General features: G+C 42.6%; 1 protein-coding gene across 6 annotated transcripts in view; it reads left to right on the top strand.

The window, feature by feature from the left end:
* LNX2 (ligand of numb-protein X 2) overlaps nt 1-20,322 on the top strand; it is a 190,304-nt gene that overhangs the window by 161,143 nt on the left and 8,839 nt on the right. For all 6 annotated transcript variants that reach the window (XM_033947935.1, XM_033947930.1, XM_033947931.1 and 3 more), the window contains one exon: nt 11,313-11,471. In XM_033947935.1, the coding sequence (XP_033803826.1) occupies nt 11,313-11,471 (159 nt within the window). The remainder of the gene's footprint in view (nt 1-11,312; nt 11,472-20,322) is intronic.

The following is a 20,322-nucleotide window of genomic DNA, read 5'->3' as shown; positions in this document are numbered from 1 at the left end:
CTATGCTTCTTCCTCCTCATGGTCCCTCACTTCTTCCCCTTGGTGCCAGTAGCAGCATTGCTTCAATTGAATCAGCCTGCCTCAGGGCTTTGGGTCTTCCCTATGATGCATCCTTCCCTCTCTAATGCAACCTTGCGTCCATGAGAGAAGGCCTGAAGCATGTTGGTTTAATGAAAGCAGTGTCACTACCAGCAGAGAGGGGAAAAAGTGAAAGGGATTGCGGGGAGGGAGGGAGAAAGGAGGAGGGATACTGGAACTAGGAAAAGAGGAGGAAGGAGCCAGATGCTAGAACTAGGAAAAGAGGGTGAGGAAAGGGGACAAATGCTAGAACAGGGAGAGGATGGAAGGAGAAAGGGAGGGGTCACTGTAAAGGGGATAGAAGCTGGACCTGGGGGAATAGAGCAGCAGTTTCATCAAGGTAGGAGGGACAGACAGAAATAGATAATGGAACCAAGAGTTGAGAGATGGATAGATGCTGAACCAGCTTTGGGGGGAGTAGAAGTGAGGGATAGAGAAAACTGAGACTAGAAGAGAGGGAGGGGAAAAGACATTGGACCCCAGAGGGGGAGATAGTGGGAGAAAAGAAGAGAGATAACTTAGCCCCAGTGTAGGGGTTGTGAAAGGAAGGGAAAATAAAGAAGGGACATGGAGACCTAGAAGAGGCATTGAGGGATTATAGGGACAGGGACACAGAAGAGCAATGTTGGACAGAGGAAATATGGACAATGTGATCACAGGTAGGGAAGAATTCTGATCACAGGGGAAGAGAGATGGACTCAGGCTGGAAATGCAAGACAAGTCAAGATAGGGACGCAGAGAAGGTATGCTGAAAATAGGAGAGGATAAGTTCACTGAGAGAGCAGATATTGAATATGGGTGGAGGGAAGGAGGGACAGATACAGAGTTTCCTTTCAAATGAAAGAGACTCGACTCATGCACATTTATATTACGTAGGTATTTAAACATTTATTATCATATTTCCCCTGTCCCGCCTTTCCTCCAACGTATACAGATTGAGATCTTTAAGTCTGTCTCCATACGCTTTATCATGAAGACCACACACCATTTTAGTAGCCTTCCTCTAGACCGACTCCATTCTTTTTATATCTTTTTGAAGGTGTGGCCTCCAGAATTGTACACAATATTCTAAATGAGGTCTCACCAGAGTCTTATACAGACTACTGGCCATACCTCTCCCTATGCAACCTAGCATTCTTCAAACTATCATGTATAATGTTCCAAATTCTATATGCAAAAACCACTAAACCACTCATAAACCTATTCATCAATTCCTGGACAATGTCAAACAGAAAACTAGAATCGCTTCAACTTCTTCTATTTCCAAAAGAGGTTAAAACAAACACACGTTCAACTATTTTTTCACTTACCTTGGCACCAAGACCTGGAACAACCTCCCAACTGACATCTAGATGGAAACATTCTGCAACAAATTTTTTAAAAAATTAAAAACTCTCTTCTTTGATTCTGTTCAATTTATTTGTGAGTGACATTGCTGAAGGGTTAGAAGGTAAGGTTTGCCTTTTTGCAGATGATACCAAGATGTGTAACAGAGTGGACACCCCGGAGGGAGTAGAAAACATGAAAAAGGATCTGCAAAAGTTAGAAGAGTAGTCTGTTTGGCAACTAGAATTCAGTGCGAAGAATTGCAGAGTGATGCACTTGGGGAGTAGAAACCCAAAGGGAACCATATGTGCTGAGAGGTGAGAGGTTGATATGCACAAATGGGGAGAGAGACCTTGGGGTGATAGTGTCTAAGGATCTGAAGGCTACAAAACAGTGTGACAAAGCGGTATTTGTACCCAGAAGGATGCTGGACTGTATAGAATGGAAGACATGAATATGTATGTTCTAGAGGAAAGGTGGGACAGGGGGATATGATACAGACATTTAAATACTTGATAGGTATTAATATAGAAACAAATCTTTTCCAGAGAAAGGAAAATGGTAAAACTAGAGGGTATGAATTGAGGTTGCAGGGCGGCATATTTAGGAGTAATGTTAGGAAATTATTTTTCACAGAGAGGGTGGTTGATGCCTGGAATGCTCTCTCAAGGGAGGTGGTGGAGATGAAAACAGTGATGGAATTCAAAAAAGCATAGTGCGAACATAGAGGATCTCTAATTAAAAATTAAATGGTATAAAACAAAGTAAGAGAATCAAAACACAAATGTCTCAAACAAAATATTACCCACAATAACTTAGCAAACAAGAAAAAAAAGGGAGGTAATAATCATCCAAATGATATAAGCAAATGTCAAATGTAAACTGCAAAAAACTGCTCACTTAAATAAATAATAAAGGAGGAGAAGCACAACATACTGAAACAAAGATTGGATCATAGAATCTCTTATAACTCAAGCCATTCCAGATCCCTATCCTGATGACCAGGTTCTAATCTGTCCAGATCCTCCAACCACCTACAGGTGAAATTAATATGCAAATTCTAACCACCAAAAGTGCTCTACTTTGAACTGATTGGGGTTGGTTTTTTTTAATCATAGAAAATGAAATTATTATTGAAGCACTGGCACCACTTATCTTAACGGTCTTCTCAGACTCCAGCGCTGACTAAATTGATAATCTCCCGGCACATGGACATATGTGTTTTCTTCACAAGATGTCCAATGTAATCGTTTTGATCCCTCTGATATTCATCTGGAGAACCCTCAAAGACTGTGCCCTCCTATGATATAAAGCATTTTATTTATCCTTTACTTCATAATAATTGAAAACTTTAAACCACAGGGTTATAATATATTAAAAATACCATACATTGAGCCCAACAAATTAAAACAAAATGAAAACAAGAGTGAACGCATCGCAGTGTAACACCCACCTGAGTGAAACTGAGGACATTAATCCTAAACAGCGACAGACTCTCAATTTTCACATGGCAGCGTTGCCTATTTTCAGATTCGCCATTACGAAACCACCACCTAAGAGCCCTACCTATTTATAGCTTAATAGCTTCAACTAATGTAAATACATCATTTCAAAAAAAACAATCCAGTTAAGATGTATCAAACACACCTCCTTCGTAGTGAGGGAAGCCCTACAAACCTTGGATTGTATAAAACAAACTAAGGCCAGTACTGGTAGTCCTGTATATAGTGATTTGGTTTAGGATGAGCTGGGGAGGGCTTTGATAGAATAAATGACAGGATAGTTAGGATAGGCTAGAGTGGGTTTCAATGACATATCCAGCAGTGAGAACCTAAAGACAGTACCGGGTGAACTTCTATGGTCTATTGCCCAAAAATACTAAAGAAAAGACAATTTAAACATGAATGTAAAATGAGTATGAATATTGGGCACACTGTATGGACCATTCAGGTCTTTATCTGCTGTCATTTACTATGTTGAAAGCATACACACCATAGACACCTAATGTCACTAAATCCCATACTTGACTCAAATGTAGTACCAGCACAGTTATAGAACCAGCACTTCGTTTGTAACTCTGCCCTCCTTAAACTGCTATAATATAGTATATACATTCAGTAATTCCATGTATTGTAAATCATCTTGAACCTGTTTGGCATAGCGTGACTCAGAAATACTAGATTAGATACCTCTCACTGATGTGTGGTCACTTGGTTCATATTTGTTGACGGTCTATCTAGGTTTTGTGTGTGTGTCCAATGCAGTAATTCCTAAAATTTTTTGCCAAAACCCCTAAAATATATTTTCATACACAGAGGAACCCTCAATTTATGTAAACATTTCTTCGAGGACATGCAGGCATAATATTCTCACATGTGGGTGATACCATCCATTGAACCCGATATGGACACTACCAAGAATACTGACACTAATACTACCAAGTATACTGACACTATAAATCTTTAAGCAATGCCCATCCTGTGCATGCCCGGAGCCTTCTCGCCTGATGTCATCTTGCAGCAGCTGAGAAGCTGTCTCTTCAGTTTTCTCTTCAGCGCATCAAAATTTTGCCTTCCTTTTTGTGCCTTTCCATATTTATTTTTCTATATTTTCCTTATTACTTGTTTTTATTGTGTTCCAATATTTTACCAGACTTTAATTCATTTTTGTAAATATTTAATTTTTTTGCCTTTGGGCCGTTCCAAGCCCTTTTTTCCTCCCGGGAGCATAGTCTGATTTTAGCATCCTTGTTACTTGACCTCCCTAGGCCATTAAGCCCTATGACTTAGCACTGGATGTTTTACCCTCTATGTCAAAGAAGTTACTAAGTGGATTTAAGAATTGTTCTCAATGTAATCAAAGAAAAGCCAGAAGGATACCTTCATGACAAACAAAAGTCAAACAAACATAAAATTCATGAAGAAGAGATGCTATCAACCAGGGTTTATTCCATCAAGCAGAAGTCTTTTTATTCATCTGGACTCAACACGGCCAGTTTTGGCACAAGAGTGCCTTTTCAAGAATCTACAAATATATCCCCTCCTTTACAAAACCATGCTAATGTTTTTATAAAGAATGACACGGGGACCGTTTACCATGGTAAACCTGCAGGAATGGAGACATTTGCAACTGGTTTACCGCAGGAATGGGGACAAGACCTTTCACCGCTCCGTGGGATGGGGACAAGATCTTTTACCACCCCGTGGGAGCGGTGAAAAGTCTTACTCCTGTGGTAAAAAAAATTGCGCCCGTGTCAGACTCGGCATCTTCTCCCCAGCTCCTCTTGCACCTATTTTACCTTCAGGAGCCAGCCATGCCACGATGAAGACAGAAGGAACCTAAAACAAATGCCTGAGACCAATGTGATTTGAAGAATAAAATTACCAGACAACAAAAAGAAAAAAAATAAATTTATTTTATATTTTGTGATTAGAATATTTCAGTTTTGAAATATGTATCCTGCTAGAGCTGGTATTAGACATAACTGGGGACCGCAAAGTCCAGGCTGTGCTTCTTTAGCTTCCAGCTGGCTTAGGGCGCTCTCTCAGACCAGGGGGCAGTTGCCCTAGTTACACTCCCCTAACATTATTCTTGCCATGTGTGACTAGAGTATACTGTTAGCTTGATTTTTCTATGTAGCATTCTGTAGTAATTTGATTTGTTCAGTTTTCACAATAGTGAAGGGGATATTTATGAAAGGGAGGGGAGATGGGTATTGTTGAACCTTGCTCTGTTTTATTTGTGTTTATAAAATGACAATTGTCAGAGGAGAAGCTTCTGCCCACACACATGCGACTGCAGGGCGGCACAGGCAGGCTTCGCCAGCATCAGTTTCTTTTCTAAAGTGCCGTGATGGTAAGGGGGAGGGAGATAGATTTAGCCGGAGGGAGGGAAGAGGCTGCGCACGCAATCGGTGACCACGCGCCTTCCCTCCCTTAAGTTTCTTTACACCGCGAAGGTAAGGGGGAGAGAGGGAGATTCTCGGGCAGCTGAAGGGTGGTGAGGTGGCGAGAGGGAAGGGTGGATGCTGTGGGGACTGGGCGGTGAAGGGAACGGCGGAGACGGAGCAGTGAAGGAGACGGTGGTCTGGGGACGGCGCAGTGACAGGGACAGATTTTTTCCCCGTGTCATTCTCTACATTTTTAGCACCAGCAACAGCAGTAAGAACACCAACCCTCAAAGAAATTCTATGAGCGCTAGAGTTCTTACCACCATGGCCAGTGCTAAAAACGTTAGCACAGCTTTGTAAGAGAGGGAGTAAGATATTTAGATAGTGTATCATAAACAATTAAAATCAAACAAGTAGTATAAAGAAAAACACAATATATTATAAGACAAGTATGTGAACATTAGAAATTAATAATCAAATGGCACTGCTAAACAACACAATACAATTAAAAGTATAATAGGTGCAAAAAGAATGCTCAAATAAATGGCAGAATCTAAAAGCATATTCAAATAGATGACAAATTTAAAAACATATCTAGATGGCAGATTAAAAAACATATGTGTGTTCTTAAACATAAAACAAGGTGTCTGTTAAAAATAAGCATATTACAAACCAAACACCTGTCTTTGGAGTTCTCAAGAGGGTACATGTATACTGGATTACATAAGCAACCAACTAATAATATTTGAGGTTTCACCTGGAACCAGCACTTACCTCAAAATATATTACTTACATTTTTTTTCTTATTCCCTTAGACTTTACTGTGCAATCCTTAAAAATGACTTACTGTTCCCATAGGGCAGGGGTCTGCAACCTTTAAGACATAAAGAGCCACTTGGACCCGTTTTCGAAAAGAAAAAAAAAACTTGGAGCCGCAAAACCATTATAAAACAAATCTAACACTGCATATATTGTTTCTTATCTTAATGCTATATACAGGATCACTAAATTGAAAATAAAATCATTTTTCCTACCTTTGCTATTTGGTGATTTCATGAGTCTCTGGTTGCACTTTCTTCTTCTGACTGTGCATCCAATCTTTCTTCCTTTCTTTCAGCCTCCTGTATGTTTCCTCTCCTCCAGACCTCATTCTCTCCCCCAACTTTTTCTTTGTCTCCCTGTTCCCCCTTCTTTCTGTCTCCGTGCCGTCCCCCAAGCCACTCGGTTTGCTGCCACCGCAATCGGGGAACAGCCCCCAAGCCACCACCGTCCCAAGCTTTCCCTGCAGAAGTGTTGCGCTGACCAGCATTCCGCTCCCTGACATCAATTCTGACGTAGGAGAGGAAGTTCGGGGCCAACAAGGCATTTCTCCTCATTCCATCCAGCCTGAGCCCCATCTCTCCTTGATCCAGCATTTCCCTTCTGTGTCTGTCAGAATAACCATTCCACCTATTTTCCAGCATCACCCTTCTTTGTGTCCATCTCACTTTATCCCTATCTCACCACTTTTTCAGAATCTTCATTTGTCTCTGTCCTTGTCTTTACCCCATGTTCACCATTTGCCCTTTCAATGTCTTTATCCCCCCCCCCACTTTTTCAGCATTACTTCTATGTCTCTATTTCACCTCCTCTTCATGTCCCCTCTGTATCTCTATCCTTATTCAGTAGGTCCTGCTTACCCTTTCTCTTCTTTGTGTCACTATCTCCATTTTCAGCTTTCCCCCCTTTTCCTTTGTTACTGCACCCTGTAGCTAGAATCTTTCCACCCTCCCTCCACTCCGGCCCAGCCCAGTATGAAATATTTCCTTTTGTTTCCCTCCCCTCTCTCTTTCTCTCTCTCTTCTCCTCCCTCACCCACGAGTCCTGCATCTGGCCCTCTCCCTTCTACCTGCACCTGGCAACACCCCCCTGCTCCGCGGCTCTCTTCAGCAACTTGTCAGCAGAGGTGATCAAGACAAGCTGCCGACATCGAGGCCTTCCCTCTACGAGTCCCGCCTTTGTGGAAAAAGGAAGTTGAAACAAGCGGGACTCGCAGAGGGTAGGCCCCGACGTCAGAAGCTTGTGTCGATCGCTGCTGCTGAGTTGCCGAAGAGAGCCGCGAAGCAGGGGATGTGGCCGGAAGCAGGTAGAAGGGAGAGGGAGATAGGAAGGCTGTAGATCTCCGGAGCATGACACCGACCCCGGCCAGGATGATTTCTTTTTCAGGCGTGCACCTTACAAGTCCAGCGTCGCGGCGGGAAATAGCCATGCTGAGCAGTGAGCTCAGCACTATACAGATGAAAGCCTTGCTTGCTGATTGGTCCGGCGGCGGGGCGGGGCCGCCGGACCAATCAGCAAGCAAGGCTTTCATCTGTGTATGTGCTGAGCTCACTGCTCAGCATGGCTATTTCCCGCCACGACGCCGGACTTGTAACTGCATGCCTGCGTGACACACTACCGGAGCCGCAGCAAAGGTGGAAAAGAGCCGCATGCGGCTCTGGAGCCGCAGGTTGCCGACCCCCGCCATAGGGCATGAGAAAGATATGCCCAACAACCATGAAAAACTTGATACCGGTTAACCAGTTCTAAAAATCTACTGTACTCAACTGTATGCCACTGAATGACAAGTTGTGTTTTAACATCTGTCACCCTGTGCTCTCTCAATTTATTTATTTATTCTATGTATTTATTATACACTTAAAAAAAAGCCTAGGCAGCTTACAATAAAACATACATAAAATTCATATGCAACTTGACAAACTTCAAAATTACCTTTCAATTTTGACCCTCCTATCCTACCTTCATGGTAGAGCCTTTTTGAAAAGAAAACAACTAAAACCACCATCATCCTCAACAGCACAGGCCTGTCATTTGAAGTTGTTCATGCTTACTGGGCCTAGATTTTAAAAAAAACTATGATGTATGAGGAGCAAAAACTATTTAGGCACAGTATTAGAGTTAAATAGAGCTCTGTAACATCACTATAAGGTTAAAGGTGCTGAAATTCATTGATAATTATGATTTCTATAACACTACTAAGGGCAAGATTTGTGTAATCGGCAGACTGATGCTGTGTACTGTTATCAGAATAAACAGATGGGCAAGTTAGGTCTCTACAGCTACAAAGTGAGTAGTGAAACTAGAGTTTTGTTCTACTGTCCTTTTTGATATTAAAACAGCACAGGGAAAGGAGTTCTACTGCTAGGGATGGCCTCCCATACAAGAGTTCAGTGTTTTAACAGCCAAACTGAAATCCTTGTAGCTCGTGATAGTGATTATGAAGATAAGGAAAGCTCATTCGAGAAAATCTATGTAGCAAACTATAGAGAATGGAAATTCTTCCCAAGAAGCAGTCTCTGAAGAATTCCCAAGATACAGATTTATCCAATTAATTAAAGTTTAAACATCACTTTTTCTCTGCAATGCAATACGTTACCCAACACAACTATATTTCTTGAAGGTAAGAGGAAAATGAGGCTGCAGCCAAGCACTCTCCAGTCTCCCTGAGAAAGAATGACATGAAGATGATTTCCCGCGGTTATCCGCGGGGATGGGAACGGTGATGAATTTTATCACTGTGTCTTTCTCTAGTCACTAGTACTTGGCCAAAACCCAAGGAGTAACAATATTCCATGCTACCGATACAGGAGAAGCAGTGGCTTCACCCATGTTCTGTCCTTGCACCACCCCAGCACTATGAATGGCAGTTCTACAACTGGGTGCTTCCATTTAGGCACCTTGAGGATGTGTGGTAAATGCCCATTATATAACAAAACCTAGGCAAGCTGATTCCATTATAGAAACCTGGCGTAACTGCATCAGCTCACCTAACGTTTACAAGTCCACGGGGGCAAGCTGATTCCATTATAGAAACCTGGCGTAATTGCATCAGCTCACCTAACGTTTACAAGCCCACGCGGTGCAAGGGGAGGTCCACCGATGGATCAAAAACTGGCTGGCAGACAGGAAACAGGGTTGGAGTAAAGGGCCATTACTCAGACTGGCAATGGGTCACGAGCGGAGTTCCGCAGGGGTTGGTACTGCGACCGCTCCTGTTCAATATATTTATTAACGACCTGGAGGCAGGAACAAAATGTGAGGTCATTAAATTTGCGGATGACACCAAACTATACAGCAGGGTTAAAACCACGGAAGACTGCGAAGATCTCCAAAAGGATCTGACGACACTGGAAGAGTGGGCCAAAAAGTGGCAAATGAGCTTCAACATAGGGAAATGCAAGGTCATGCACGTAGGGAAAAAGAACCCGATGTTCACTTACAAAATGGGGGGATCACCGCTAGGGGTAAGTAAACTGGAAAGAGACCTGGGAGTGAAGGTGGACACAACATTGAAGGCGCCGGCGCAATGCGCCACAGCCTCAAGGAAAGTAAACAAAATGTTGGGTATCATTAAGAAGGGCATTACAACCAGGACGAAGGAAGTCATCCTGCCACTGTATCGTGCAATGGTGTGCCCACATCTGGAGTACTGTGTCCAGTACTGGTCGCCGCACCTCAAGAAGGACATGGCAGTACTTGAGGGAGTACAGAGAAGAGCAACTAAGCTAGTAAAGGGTATGGAAAACCTCTCATATACTGACAGACTCAAAAAGCTGGGGCTGTTCTCCCTGGAGAAGCAGAGATTTAGAGGAGACATGATAGAAACCTTCAAGATCCTGAAGGGCATAGAAAAAGTAGACAGGGACAGATTTTTCAAATTATGGGGAACCACAAGTACAAGGGGGCACTCGGAGAAACTGAAAGGGGACAGGTTTAGAACAAACGCTAGGAAGTTCTTTTTTACCCAGAGGGTGGTGGATACATGGAACGCTCTTCCGGAGGCTGTGATAGGCAGGAGCACGTTACAGGGCTTCAAAGAAGGTTTGGATAGGTTCCTAGAGGACAAAGGGATTGAGGGGTACAGATAGGAGTAGAGGTAGGTTATAGGGATAGGAGCAAGAGGTGGTTATAGAAATAGTCACTGCTCAGGCAATAGGCCTGATGGGCCGCCGCGGGAGCGGACCGCTGGGCGAGATGGACCTCTGGTCTGCCTCAGCGGAGGCAACTTCTTATGTTCTTATACAAACCATAGACCTGACATAAGTGTGAGTGCCTAAAAGCACCAAGGTTGTATGTAACTCACAATATTCTATGTTAGTTTCATAATTAGGAGCTTCACCTATGCTCTGCCCATGTGTACTCCCCTCCTTTGCAAATACATGCAGTTCAAGTTAATCATGCTTTTGCAGGATAGCTCAGGTGCCCATGCTGGCACTTTTGTGGATAAGTGTTCGCTTGCACATACAAATGTTAGTATTATGCACATTTATGTACACAATGCAAGTAGCTGAATTATAGAATTGCTCTTTACATAGATAGGGTCATTGGAGTCAGAGAAAATTATCAGCAGCACTTTCTGGATAGTACCACTGAATTAATCAGGAAGGGATTTATCTGTAAAGCAACAGTTGCTATATGGATAAATATTTTTGAATATCTGACTGAAATTTGTCTATTCATACCTGTACATACTTGCACAGAATTCATTGTATCGCAGACCAGGCAGGTACACGTGTGTGCCTACTTATCTTGGGTGTAACTTTATAAAGGCACATGTACTTATTTTATAAAGGAAACATGGCACATGCTCTTATGTGCCTTTCCAGCTGTAGCTTCCTGTTAAAATTATCCTCATACTATAACCCTTTCCTTTTTATTCCAGAATGTTATGTTGGGGAGTGTGTGGCACAGTGGTTAGAGCAACAGCCTCAGCACTCTTAGGTTGGTGGTTCAAATCCCACTTCTTGTGACCCTGGGCAAGTCACTTAATCCCCCATTGCCCCAGGTACTTTAGACAGAGTTTGAGCCACCAGGACAGATAAGGAAAGACTGCTTGAGTACCTAAACATAAACCACTTAGGCTATAAATAGTATATAAATACTGAAAAAAAAAATATATATATATATAAATAGATTTTTAATGCATTCTGCATATTCTTTGTATAGTATTTTCCCTTCTCATACATGGAACGTCTGTTAGTTTCCTTCATAGCTGCCATGATGTGGTACTAAGAAGAAGCAATTTAGGAAGCTGGGGATTTAGCATTGTTGGTGGATACGAGGAGAATCACACAAACCAACCTTTCTTCATTAAAACTATTGTACTTGGAACTCCAGCATACTATGATGGACGATTAAAGTAAGAGAAATGGCTTTTTTCTATTAATACATATAACAGTATGTTTAATAACAAGAGTAAGGAAGAAATTTCAGAGTAGCTAATTGCAATGTCTCTAACTGATATAAGAGGTTAGTACTGTACATGTACAAGCAGAAAAGGAATCCAAACAATATGTTTGTTTAATGATCTCATTCATAAAATTTAAAGAAGCAATTTCTGTTAATAGTGGGATTGATGCTGGAAAAACCAACCTATAAACTGGCAAATCAACTTAGTCTACTATAAGAGTGTTCCAGTTCCCTTATATTTCATTTCATAGCCAGAGAAATCTTGTACCAAGATGTCTCCTACCTTAACCCTCTATTTGGCATTGTTGCTCAGAAGCAACATGTGTCTTCTATCGCTCTTATGGGAGATCTGCATCTCCAGATACCTGTTACTTGGCACTGTTGCTCTCATTCAGCATCAAGTTACAGTACATAAAGCAGCCATTTCACCATCCGCCAATTAAAGGGTTAATAGTGTTGTTTATCCCTCTACTAGTAGTTTGCTCTCCTTGGGAGGGCAATTTTCAAAAGCTGCTTACTTGAGTAAAATCTTGTTCATCAATCAAATAGTGTCTGAAAATTGTCCTCCCTTTACCCAGCCTTTACCCTGTTCTAAGAAATGCACACCTCTAGCCCATTGGCACTTAAACCTTTTTGTTTGTCACATCTGACAGACCATGTTCATGTGTGTGACACACTATTCACAACATTATCTGAGGACAAGAAAGCATTATATTCTCACATGTGGACGCTACCAAGTGCTCTTGTCACTTTAAAATTTTTTGGCAGTACCCATACTGCACGCATGCCAGTGCCTTCCCGCCTGAAGTTAGCTCGCAGAACCATCAGTTCTATATTTTCCGTGGAGTTGAGAAATTGTGTCTTCAGTTCTCTTTTCATTGCATCGTATACTCTTAGTTTGTGACTTCCCATGCTTTTCATTATTTTCCTCATTGTCTGTTTTTATTGTGTTCCAGTATTTTCATTTTTTGGCATTTGGGCCCTTTGTTTTTGATGTCCTAGTTACGTGAGCTCCCCAGGCCATTCAGCCTTTTTATTTCACATTGGCAGTTTTTCCCTACATATCAAAGACGGTACAGAGTGACTTTAAGAAATGTTCTTGATGTAATCTGACCATGTCAGGCTCTAACCCACATAATTGATGTGTGTGAACATTAGAACATTAGCTGTATCTTCTGCCTCCATATGCAAGAGAGTCAAAGCTGAAAACTTCAGCTCCAGAAACTTTTTGGTACTGCATCGACATCGAACATGGCGGGGGTCTCAGAACCTGACGTTTTCTATGACTCAGTCATTGGCATAAACACCATGTCCAGAGTGTTGGGCGTCAGGCTCCTTACAGAGGAAGACTCTACATTAGTTTATGTTTACTTCATCTTAATTTATGCTGCAAGCATCAGGGGACATGGCACATAGAAAATCTAAGAAGCACAAACATTCTTCCCTTTCTAGGCATGCCACTGTGTCCTCCCAAGTGTTGATTTCTTGACGCATAGTGATTGTTGATATACCGAAGATCACTCTCCTTCCAACCAGCTGTCTCTTCATAGGCATGCCTCAACATCAAGGTTGTGTAGTCCGGGGACAACTGATCGGCTCCCCCCAAAGAAGCGCAGAGTAATAGTCATTGGGGACTCTATGCTGAGGGGCACCGAGGGACCAATCTGCAGAACGGATATGCAGTCAAGGGAGGTTTGCTGTCTGCCTGGAGCCAGGGTCCGAGATGTCACCGCCTGTCTTGATAGGCTTCTCAAGCCCCAAGATCACTTCCCCATGGTCCTCATCCACATTGGCACAAACGACACTGCTAAGAACACCCCAGAGAAAATAACTAGAGACTTTGGAGTCCTGGGTGAGAGGCTGAAGCAGACAATAGCGCAGGTGGTCTTCTCCTCAATCCTCCCAGTTAGAGGCAAAGGAAGTGCCAGGGATGAGCGTATACTGAGGACTAACGAGTGGCTTCAAGGATGGTGCCGGGAAATGAACTTCGGATTCCTGAACCATGGAGAGGCGTTGCAAGGACTTCAGGGACCAGACGGACTCCATCTGACCAGCAAGGGTAAACACATCTTTGGACACCGACTAGCCCGCCTGCTTCATAGGGCTTTAAACTAGGTAAGTCGGGGGAGGGTACCCACTCAGATGCAAGTGCAGTAAGGAACGATCCTGACGAGGTGAGTCGAAACTCCGATTCTAAGTCCAAAGTAAGTGCCCCCATTGCAAACAATTCTCTAGGAGTCACACTACCACAGGTGGGAAACTCCCCACAGGGACTTAGCAATCACGGGGTATGGAGGGCTATGTATGTTAATGCACACAGTTTAGGCAATAAGATTCTAGAATTAGAGACCGAAATAATGAATGCCGACCTTGACGTGGTGGCAATATCCAAAACTTGGTTCACAGACTCTCATGGGTGGGATATGGCTATACCGGGATACAACTTATTTCGTCAGGACAGAGAGGGAAAGTCAGGGGGAGGGGTGGCACTATACATTAAAGAAGACATCAAAACTACCAGAATCACAGATGTCAAGTACACCGGGGAATCCCTCTGGGTGAACCTGGCCAGAGGCAGGGGAAAATGCCTGTATCTTGGTGTAGTATATAGACCTCCAAGACAACTGGAAGACAAAGACTCCGAATTAATTGAAGACATAGAGAATATCACTCTACGGGGAGACGCTGTTCTGCTAGGGGACTTCAACATACCTGACACAGATTGGAACTCATACTTAGCAACAACCAGCGGCAGCAAGAGACTGTTAACATCCATAAAGGGAGCACGACTCAAACAAATGGTATTGGAACCCACTAGGGCCCAGGCGATCCTGGACCTGGTACTCACCAACGGGGATAGCGTCTCGAAGGTCTCGGTAGGAGATACGCTAGCCTCCAGCGACCACAACATGGTGTGGTTCTACCTCAGGAAAGGTTTCCCTAGATCAAACACGAAAACAAAAGTACTCAACTTCCGAGGCACTGACTTCGAACGCATGGGAGATTTCATCCACCGGACACTGCAGAACCAAGCTACGACCGATGATGTAGAAGTTATGTGGTCATTCCTGAAATCTACCATACATGAAGCGACAAGCCTCTACATTAAATCAGTACACAAACAGCGGAGAAACAACAAACCCCAATGGTACTCCGCAGAAATCTCGCACCTCATCAAGGAGAAGAAAAAAGCATTTATTTCTTACAAACGAACGGAGACTAGGGAAGCTAAACTAGAACATAAGGCGAGGTCTGCAGCGGTCAAAACGGCAGTCAGGGAGGCCAAACTTCAAGTGGAAGAGACTCTGGCAAAGAACATGAAGAAAGGGGACAAATCCTTCTTCAGGTATATTAGTGATAGGAAAAATAACACAGACGGGATTGTACGCCTTAGAAAACTAGATGGGAACTGCGCAGAATCAGATTCCGATAAAGCAGAACTACTGAATGAATACTTCTGCTCGGTCTTCACCTGCGAGGCACCGGGGCATGGTCCGCAGTTGCAGGCAAGGCCCAGCATGGAAGACCCGTTTCAGAATTTCGAGTTCACACCTGGCGACGTCTACTACGAACTGGCAAGACTCAAGGTGAACAAAGCCATGGGAACGGACAATCTACACCCCAGGGTGCTCAGTGAGCTGCGTGATGTCCTGGCAGAACTGCTATCAGGACTCTTCAATCTCTCCCTAAGTTCGGGGAGAATCCCCATAGACTGGAAAACAGCTAACGTCGTTCCACTGCACAAAAAGGGTTGCAGGGCAGAGGCTGCAAATTACACATCGGTGAGTCTCACATCAATAGTATGCAAACTCATGGAAACACTAATCAAACGTAAATTAGACGCAATCTTGGATGAGGAGAATCTACGGGATCCCAGTCAACACAGATTCACCAAGGGTAGGTCCTGCCAATCCAATCTCATCAGCTTCTTTGGGTAACAAAACAGTTAGACTTGGGAGACTCCGTGGACGTCGTATACCTAGACTTCAGCAAAGCTTTCGATAGTGTCCCGCATCGCAGGCTGTTGAGCAAGATGAAATCAATGGGGCTGGGAGAAACACTAACTACATGGGTCAATGACTGGCTGGGAGGCAGACTTCAGAGGGTGGTAGTTAACGGTACCCTCTCTAAAACATTGGAGGTGACCAGTGGAGTACCGCAGGGCTCAGTCTTTGGGACCGCTCCTTTTCAACATATTCATAGGGGACCTAACTCAGGGGCTTCAAGGTAAGGTAACGTTATTCGCTTACGATGCCAAACTATGCAATATAGTGAGAGACGGCAATTCACCCGATAGTATGACACAGGACCTATATTTGTTGGAGCTTTGGTCCTCGACCTGGCAGCTGGGCTTCAACGCTAAGAAATGCAAGATCATGCACCTCGGCAGCAGAAATCCGTGCAGAACTTACACCTTGAATGGTGAGACCTTAGCTAGAACTTCAACAGAACGAGACTTGGGAATGATCATCAGCGCAGACATGAAAACTGTTGATCATGTGGAGAAGGCTTCATCTAAGGCAAGACAGTTGTTAGGTTGCATCCGCAGGAGTTTCGTCAGCCGGAAGCCTGAAGTCATAATGCCATTATACAGAACCATGGTGAGGCCTCATTTGGAATACTGTGTGCAATTCTGGAGGCCACACTATCGAAAAGATGTGCTGAGAGTAGAGTCGGTGCAACGGATGGCCACCAGGATGGTCTCGGGGCTCAAGGACCTATCGTACGAGGAAAGGCTGAAAAATTTGCGGCTGTACTCACTCGAGGAACGTAGGGAGAGAGGAGACATGATTGATACGTTTAAGTATATTACCAGCCATATCGAGATGGAAGAAGAGATTCTCTTTCTCAAAGGACACTCAGCCACAAGAGGGCATCCGCTCAAACTCAGGGGCGGGAAATTTCATGGCGACACCAGGAAATATTTCTTCACCGAGAGAGTGATTGATCCTTGGAACGAGCTCCCGGTGCAGGTGATCGAGGCAAACAGCGTGCAAGAATTTAAAAGCAAATGGGATGCCCATGTGGGATCCCTTAGAGCAGTGGTTCTTAACCTTGTTGGAGGTACTGAACCCCACCAGTTTCATATGCGTGTTCACCGAACCCTTCTTTATTGGAAAAATAAAATATGATTTTTACAAATTCAAAACATAGGTTTACAGTGAGGGAAAAAAATAATATCAATTTTGAAAACAAAAAAGTTCTCCTATATTTCGAATAATAATAACATAATAATGAAATTTACTGCAAATCAGTGTGACTCTGCTGTTGCCTCTCAGAGACCAGTTCAGAAATGCGCGGCTTTACCTTGGCAAGTGCCACTCTCATGTCATTTTCGCAACAAAGTCTGTTCCTTTTCTTCGTTTTTATGTCCAGCATCCTCGAAAAGGATTGCTCACAAAGATATGTTGTAACAAACGGTATGAAAATTTCCAGAGCTTTCTTAGCAATAACAGGGTACGTTACCAATTGTTGACACCAAAACATTGAGAGTGTTGTTGTTCTGAAGAGTTGCTGTTGAACCTGGCTCTGCTGAATTTCAATGATTTCATCGAGGTATTCATCATTGACATTTGTTGTCTCAACACTAAACGTGAACGGCTGTCTCACCCATGCTGGATATGATTCTCTTGTAGGGAAGTATCCGTCGAGAGACTTTGCAAACTCATCTAAGTGCGTGGCAATAGTTTGCTTCAATTCCGCGGGTACAGAAATGTCTCCGATTCCAGATACATCTTCGATCTTACTTACACAGTTGTCTAGCAGGGGAAAGTTTGCAAAGTTATCGTTTTCTGTTCGTCGTTTCCATAATGGTAGCTTTTTTTGAAAAGCTTTCAGGTTTTCTTCCGCTTCGATGATGTTGATTCCACCACCCTGCATCTGCTTATTGAGATGATTGAGAGCTGCAAAGATATCAGCCATGTACGCTAAAATGAGAATGAACTCAGAATTTTTGAAGCAATCTGCATGACAATGTTGCTGCTCTTGCAAAAACAGAGCTAATTCCACACGCATGGCAAAAACACGATTCAGCACCTGTCCCCGGGATAACCACCAAACGTTAGAATGGTACAGAAGTACCTCGAATTCAGATCCCATTTCTTTACACAGCTCCTTGAAGATGCGGTGCTTCAGAGCATTATTTCGCACATAGTTCACGCATTCCACAACAATTTTTAAAACTTCTGCCAGTTTTGGAGGCAAGGTTTTTGTTGCCAACGCATGCCTGTGCAGAATGCAATGCGTAACAATGATGTGTGGTGCATCGGCATTCACTAGCGCACCAAAACCGGACTTTCTTCCAAGCATGGCTGGAGCTCCATCCGAAAAAACTGCAGAAAACCATATCCCACGAAAGATTGTTGTCTTTGAAGAAGTCATCCACAAGTTTCTTCACATCAGTTGCCTTAGTTGTTGTTGTAAGAGGCTTACAAAATAAAAAATCTTCCTTTATCACATCATCTTTCACATAGCACATGAATACTGCAAGCTGGCTTAGATTGGAAACGTCTGTGGTCTCGTCGAGTTGAAGGCTGAATTTTGCCGGGCTTGAAATCAGATCTGCAACTACTTGAGCCAAGATGTCTTTGCTCATGTCCTCTATTCTGTTGCTAATGATGTCATTTGAAAGAGGAATTTCAGATAACTGGACTTCAGCCGCTTTTCCCAGCATGATATTCGCCATCTTCAACACAGCTGGTTTTATGAGTGTTTCACCAATGGTGTGTGGTTTGCCCTGCTTTGCGATCAGGTAAGCAACTTCATACGATGCTGTGAGGATCGGTTTGTTGATGGATACAAAGCCGAGAACAGGCAGAGTAGCCTTTTCATCGAATCTTGCTCTCTTCACCTTGAATTCAGCGAGCGTTGTGTTCTTGTATTTTCCATCTCCATGCAGCTTAAGGAAGTGTTCCCTTAGTTTTGCCGGAGCTAGACTAGAATTACTCAACTTGGCATTGCAAATCATGCAATTAGACGCTGACTCCCATCACGTTCCGTTATACATGTGAATCCATATTGTACATATTCGTCTGATCACTTTCATATTTTGCTCGACATAGTTAGTAAGGGATTAAAATATTAAGATAGGTATCACACGACGTACCATCACAACAGTTACAATTCGACTACTGTGCGCATCAAATCCCCTGCAGCACAGATAGGCCAAGCGATGTTGCGTGATCACCTGCAGCCAATTATGGACAAGCGGGGCATATCATCACGAATCATAAGCGCTTCGGTCACGTTCAATCATCTATCAGTTAAATCACAAATTTTGATCAGGAATTGATTGATGTATATAAGGCGTTAGTTACAGATTGATAGATCAAGAAACCGAGTACACGATCAGTCTTGATCAAAATCACTGAATAACTGATAGATGATTTGAACGTGACTGAAGCGCTATATGAGTCGGAGGTGTGTTTTGACCTCCGCCGAACCCACGAGACTGACTCACCGAACCCCTGGGGTTCGGTCGAACCCAGGTTAAGAACCACTGTTCTAAAGGATTGTTTGATTCTTTTCCATTCATTTGGAAAGATGATGGATTAAAATATTTAGGTATTAAGATCAAAAATAATTTGGACGACATAGTTAAAGAGAATGAAAAACTTTTATTAAAAAGAGTTACAGAGTTGTGTGAGCAATGGAATCCTTTACACATTTCTTGGTGGGGGAGAGTTCAAACTATTAAAATGATGATATTGCCTGTGGTTTGCTATCAAATGAGTATGATACCAATTTTTTTTCATGAGTCCTTTTATAAAAAGCTTAATGGTATTCTTACAAAATTTATTTGGCTGGGTAAAATGCCTAGAGTTGCCTTAGTATCTCTTCAAAAACCAATTAAGGAGGGTGGGGTAAATTTTTCAAATTTTTATAGGTATCATCAAGTCAGGGTATATATTGGATCCTCCCAGAACTCATGGAGAATGCCCTGGATTGGCTTTATTTAGAATGGCGTCTCTTGTTTCCTTTAAACTTAGTTCATGTTCCTAGTATTACATTGCCTAGAATATATAAGGAGAACAGAATTTTATCAGACACATGGAAAACATTGCGATATATTAGTAATTTAACACCTATTCCAATAAGTAAATCTACAAATCAATCTTTATGGATAAACTCCAAGATTTAAATTGGTGGATCTAAAATCTTATGGAAAAACTGGATTATTGCAGGCATTCGAACTCTGAATGATGTTATTTCAGATGGTAAACTGCTTGAATTTTCACAGTTGCAGCATAGATTTGGTCTTAATAAATCACAAAGTTTTAAATGGTTGCAGCTGAAGCAGGCTATTCAGGTGGGGTTCCCTGAATGGAAAAATCTGAATAATCAATATAGTTTGGAGTTCCTTTGCTTCCAAGCAGATTTCCTCATCAAGCCGCAATGTGGTATAAATTACTTTCTGGATATGTGAATAAAAAAACCAAAAAATGGTCTTGGAGACATTTGGAGCATTGAGATCAAGCAGCAAATTTCTGCATCTCAATGGCCACGAATTTGGTCTTGGAGAATGAGATGTACAGTATCAGCATCTATGAGACAAACTTGGTTCTTTTTGTTGCATAGAGTGTTTTGGATCCCTGTTCGTTTACAAAAATTAGATAGCTCTAAGTCTAATAGATGCTGGCATTGTAATCTGGAAGCAGGGACATTGGACCATTTACTTTATTATTGTCCCTGTATTAAAATTTTTTGGAATTCAATTTGGACTCAAGTAAATTGTCTATTAGAAAACCATGTTGCATTATCCTATGATACTATTCTGTTTGGCATGTCTATGAGAAAAAAAA

The sequence above is a fragment of the Geotrypetes seraphini genome, chromosome 6 (assembly GCF_902459505.1).
Source record: "Geotrypetes seraphini chromosome 6, aGeoSer1.1, whole genome shotgun sequence".
Classification (NCBI taxonomy): Eukaryota; Metazoa; Chordata; class Amphibia; order Gymnophiona; family Dermophiidae; genus Geotrypetes; species Geotrypetes seraphini.
This window is presented reverse-complemented; position numbering and strand designations above follow the sequence as displayed.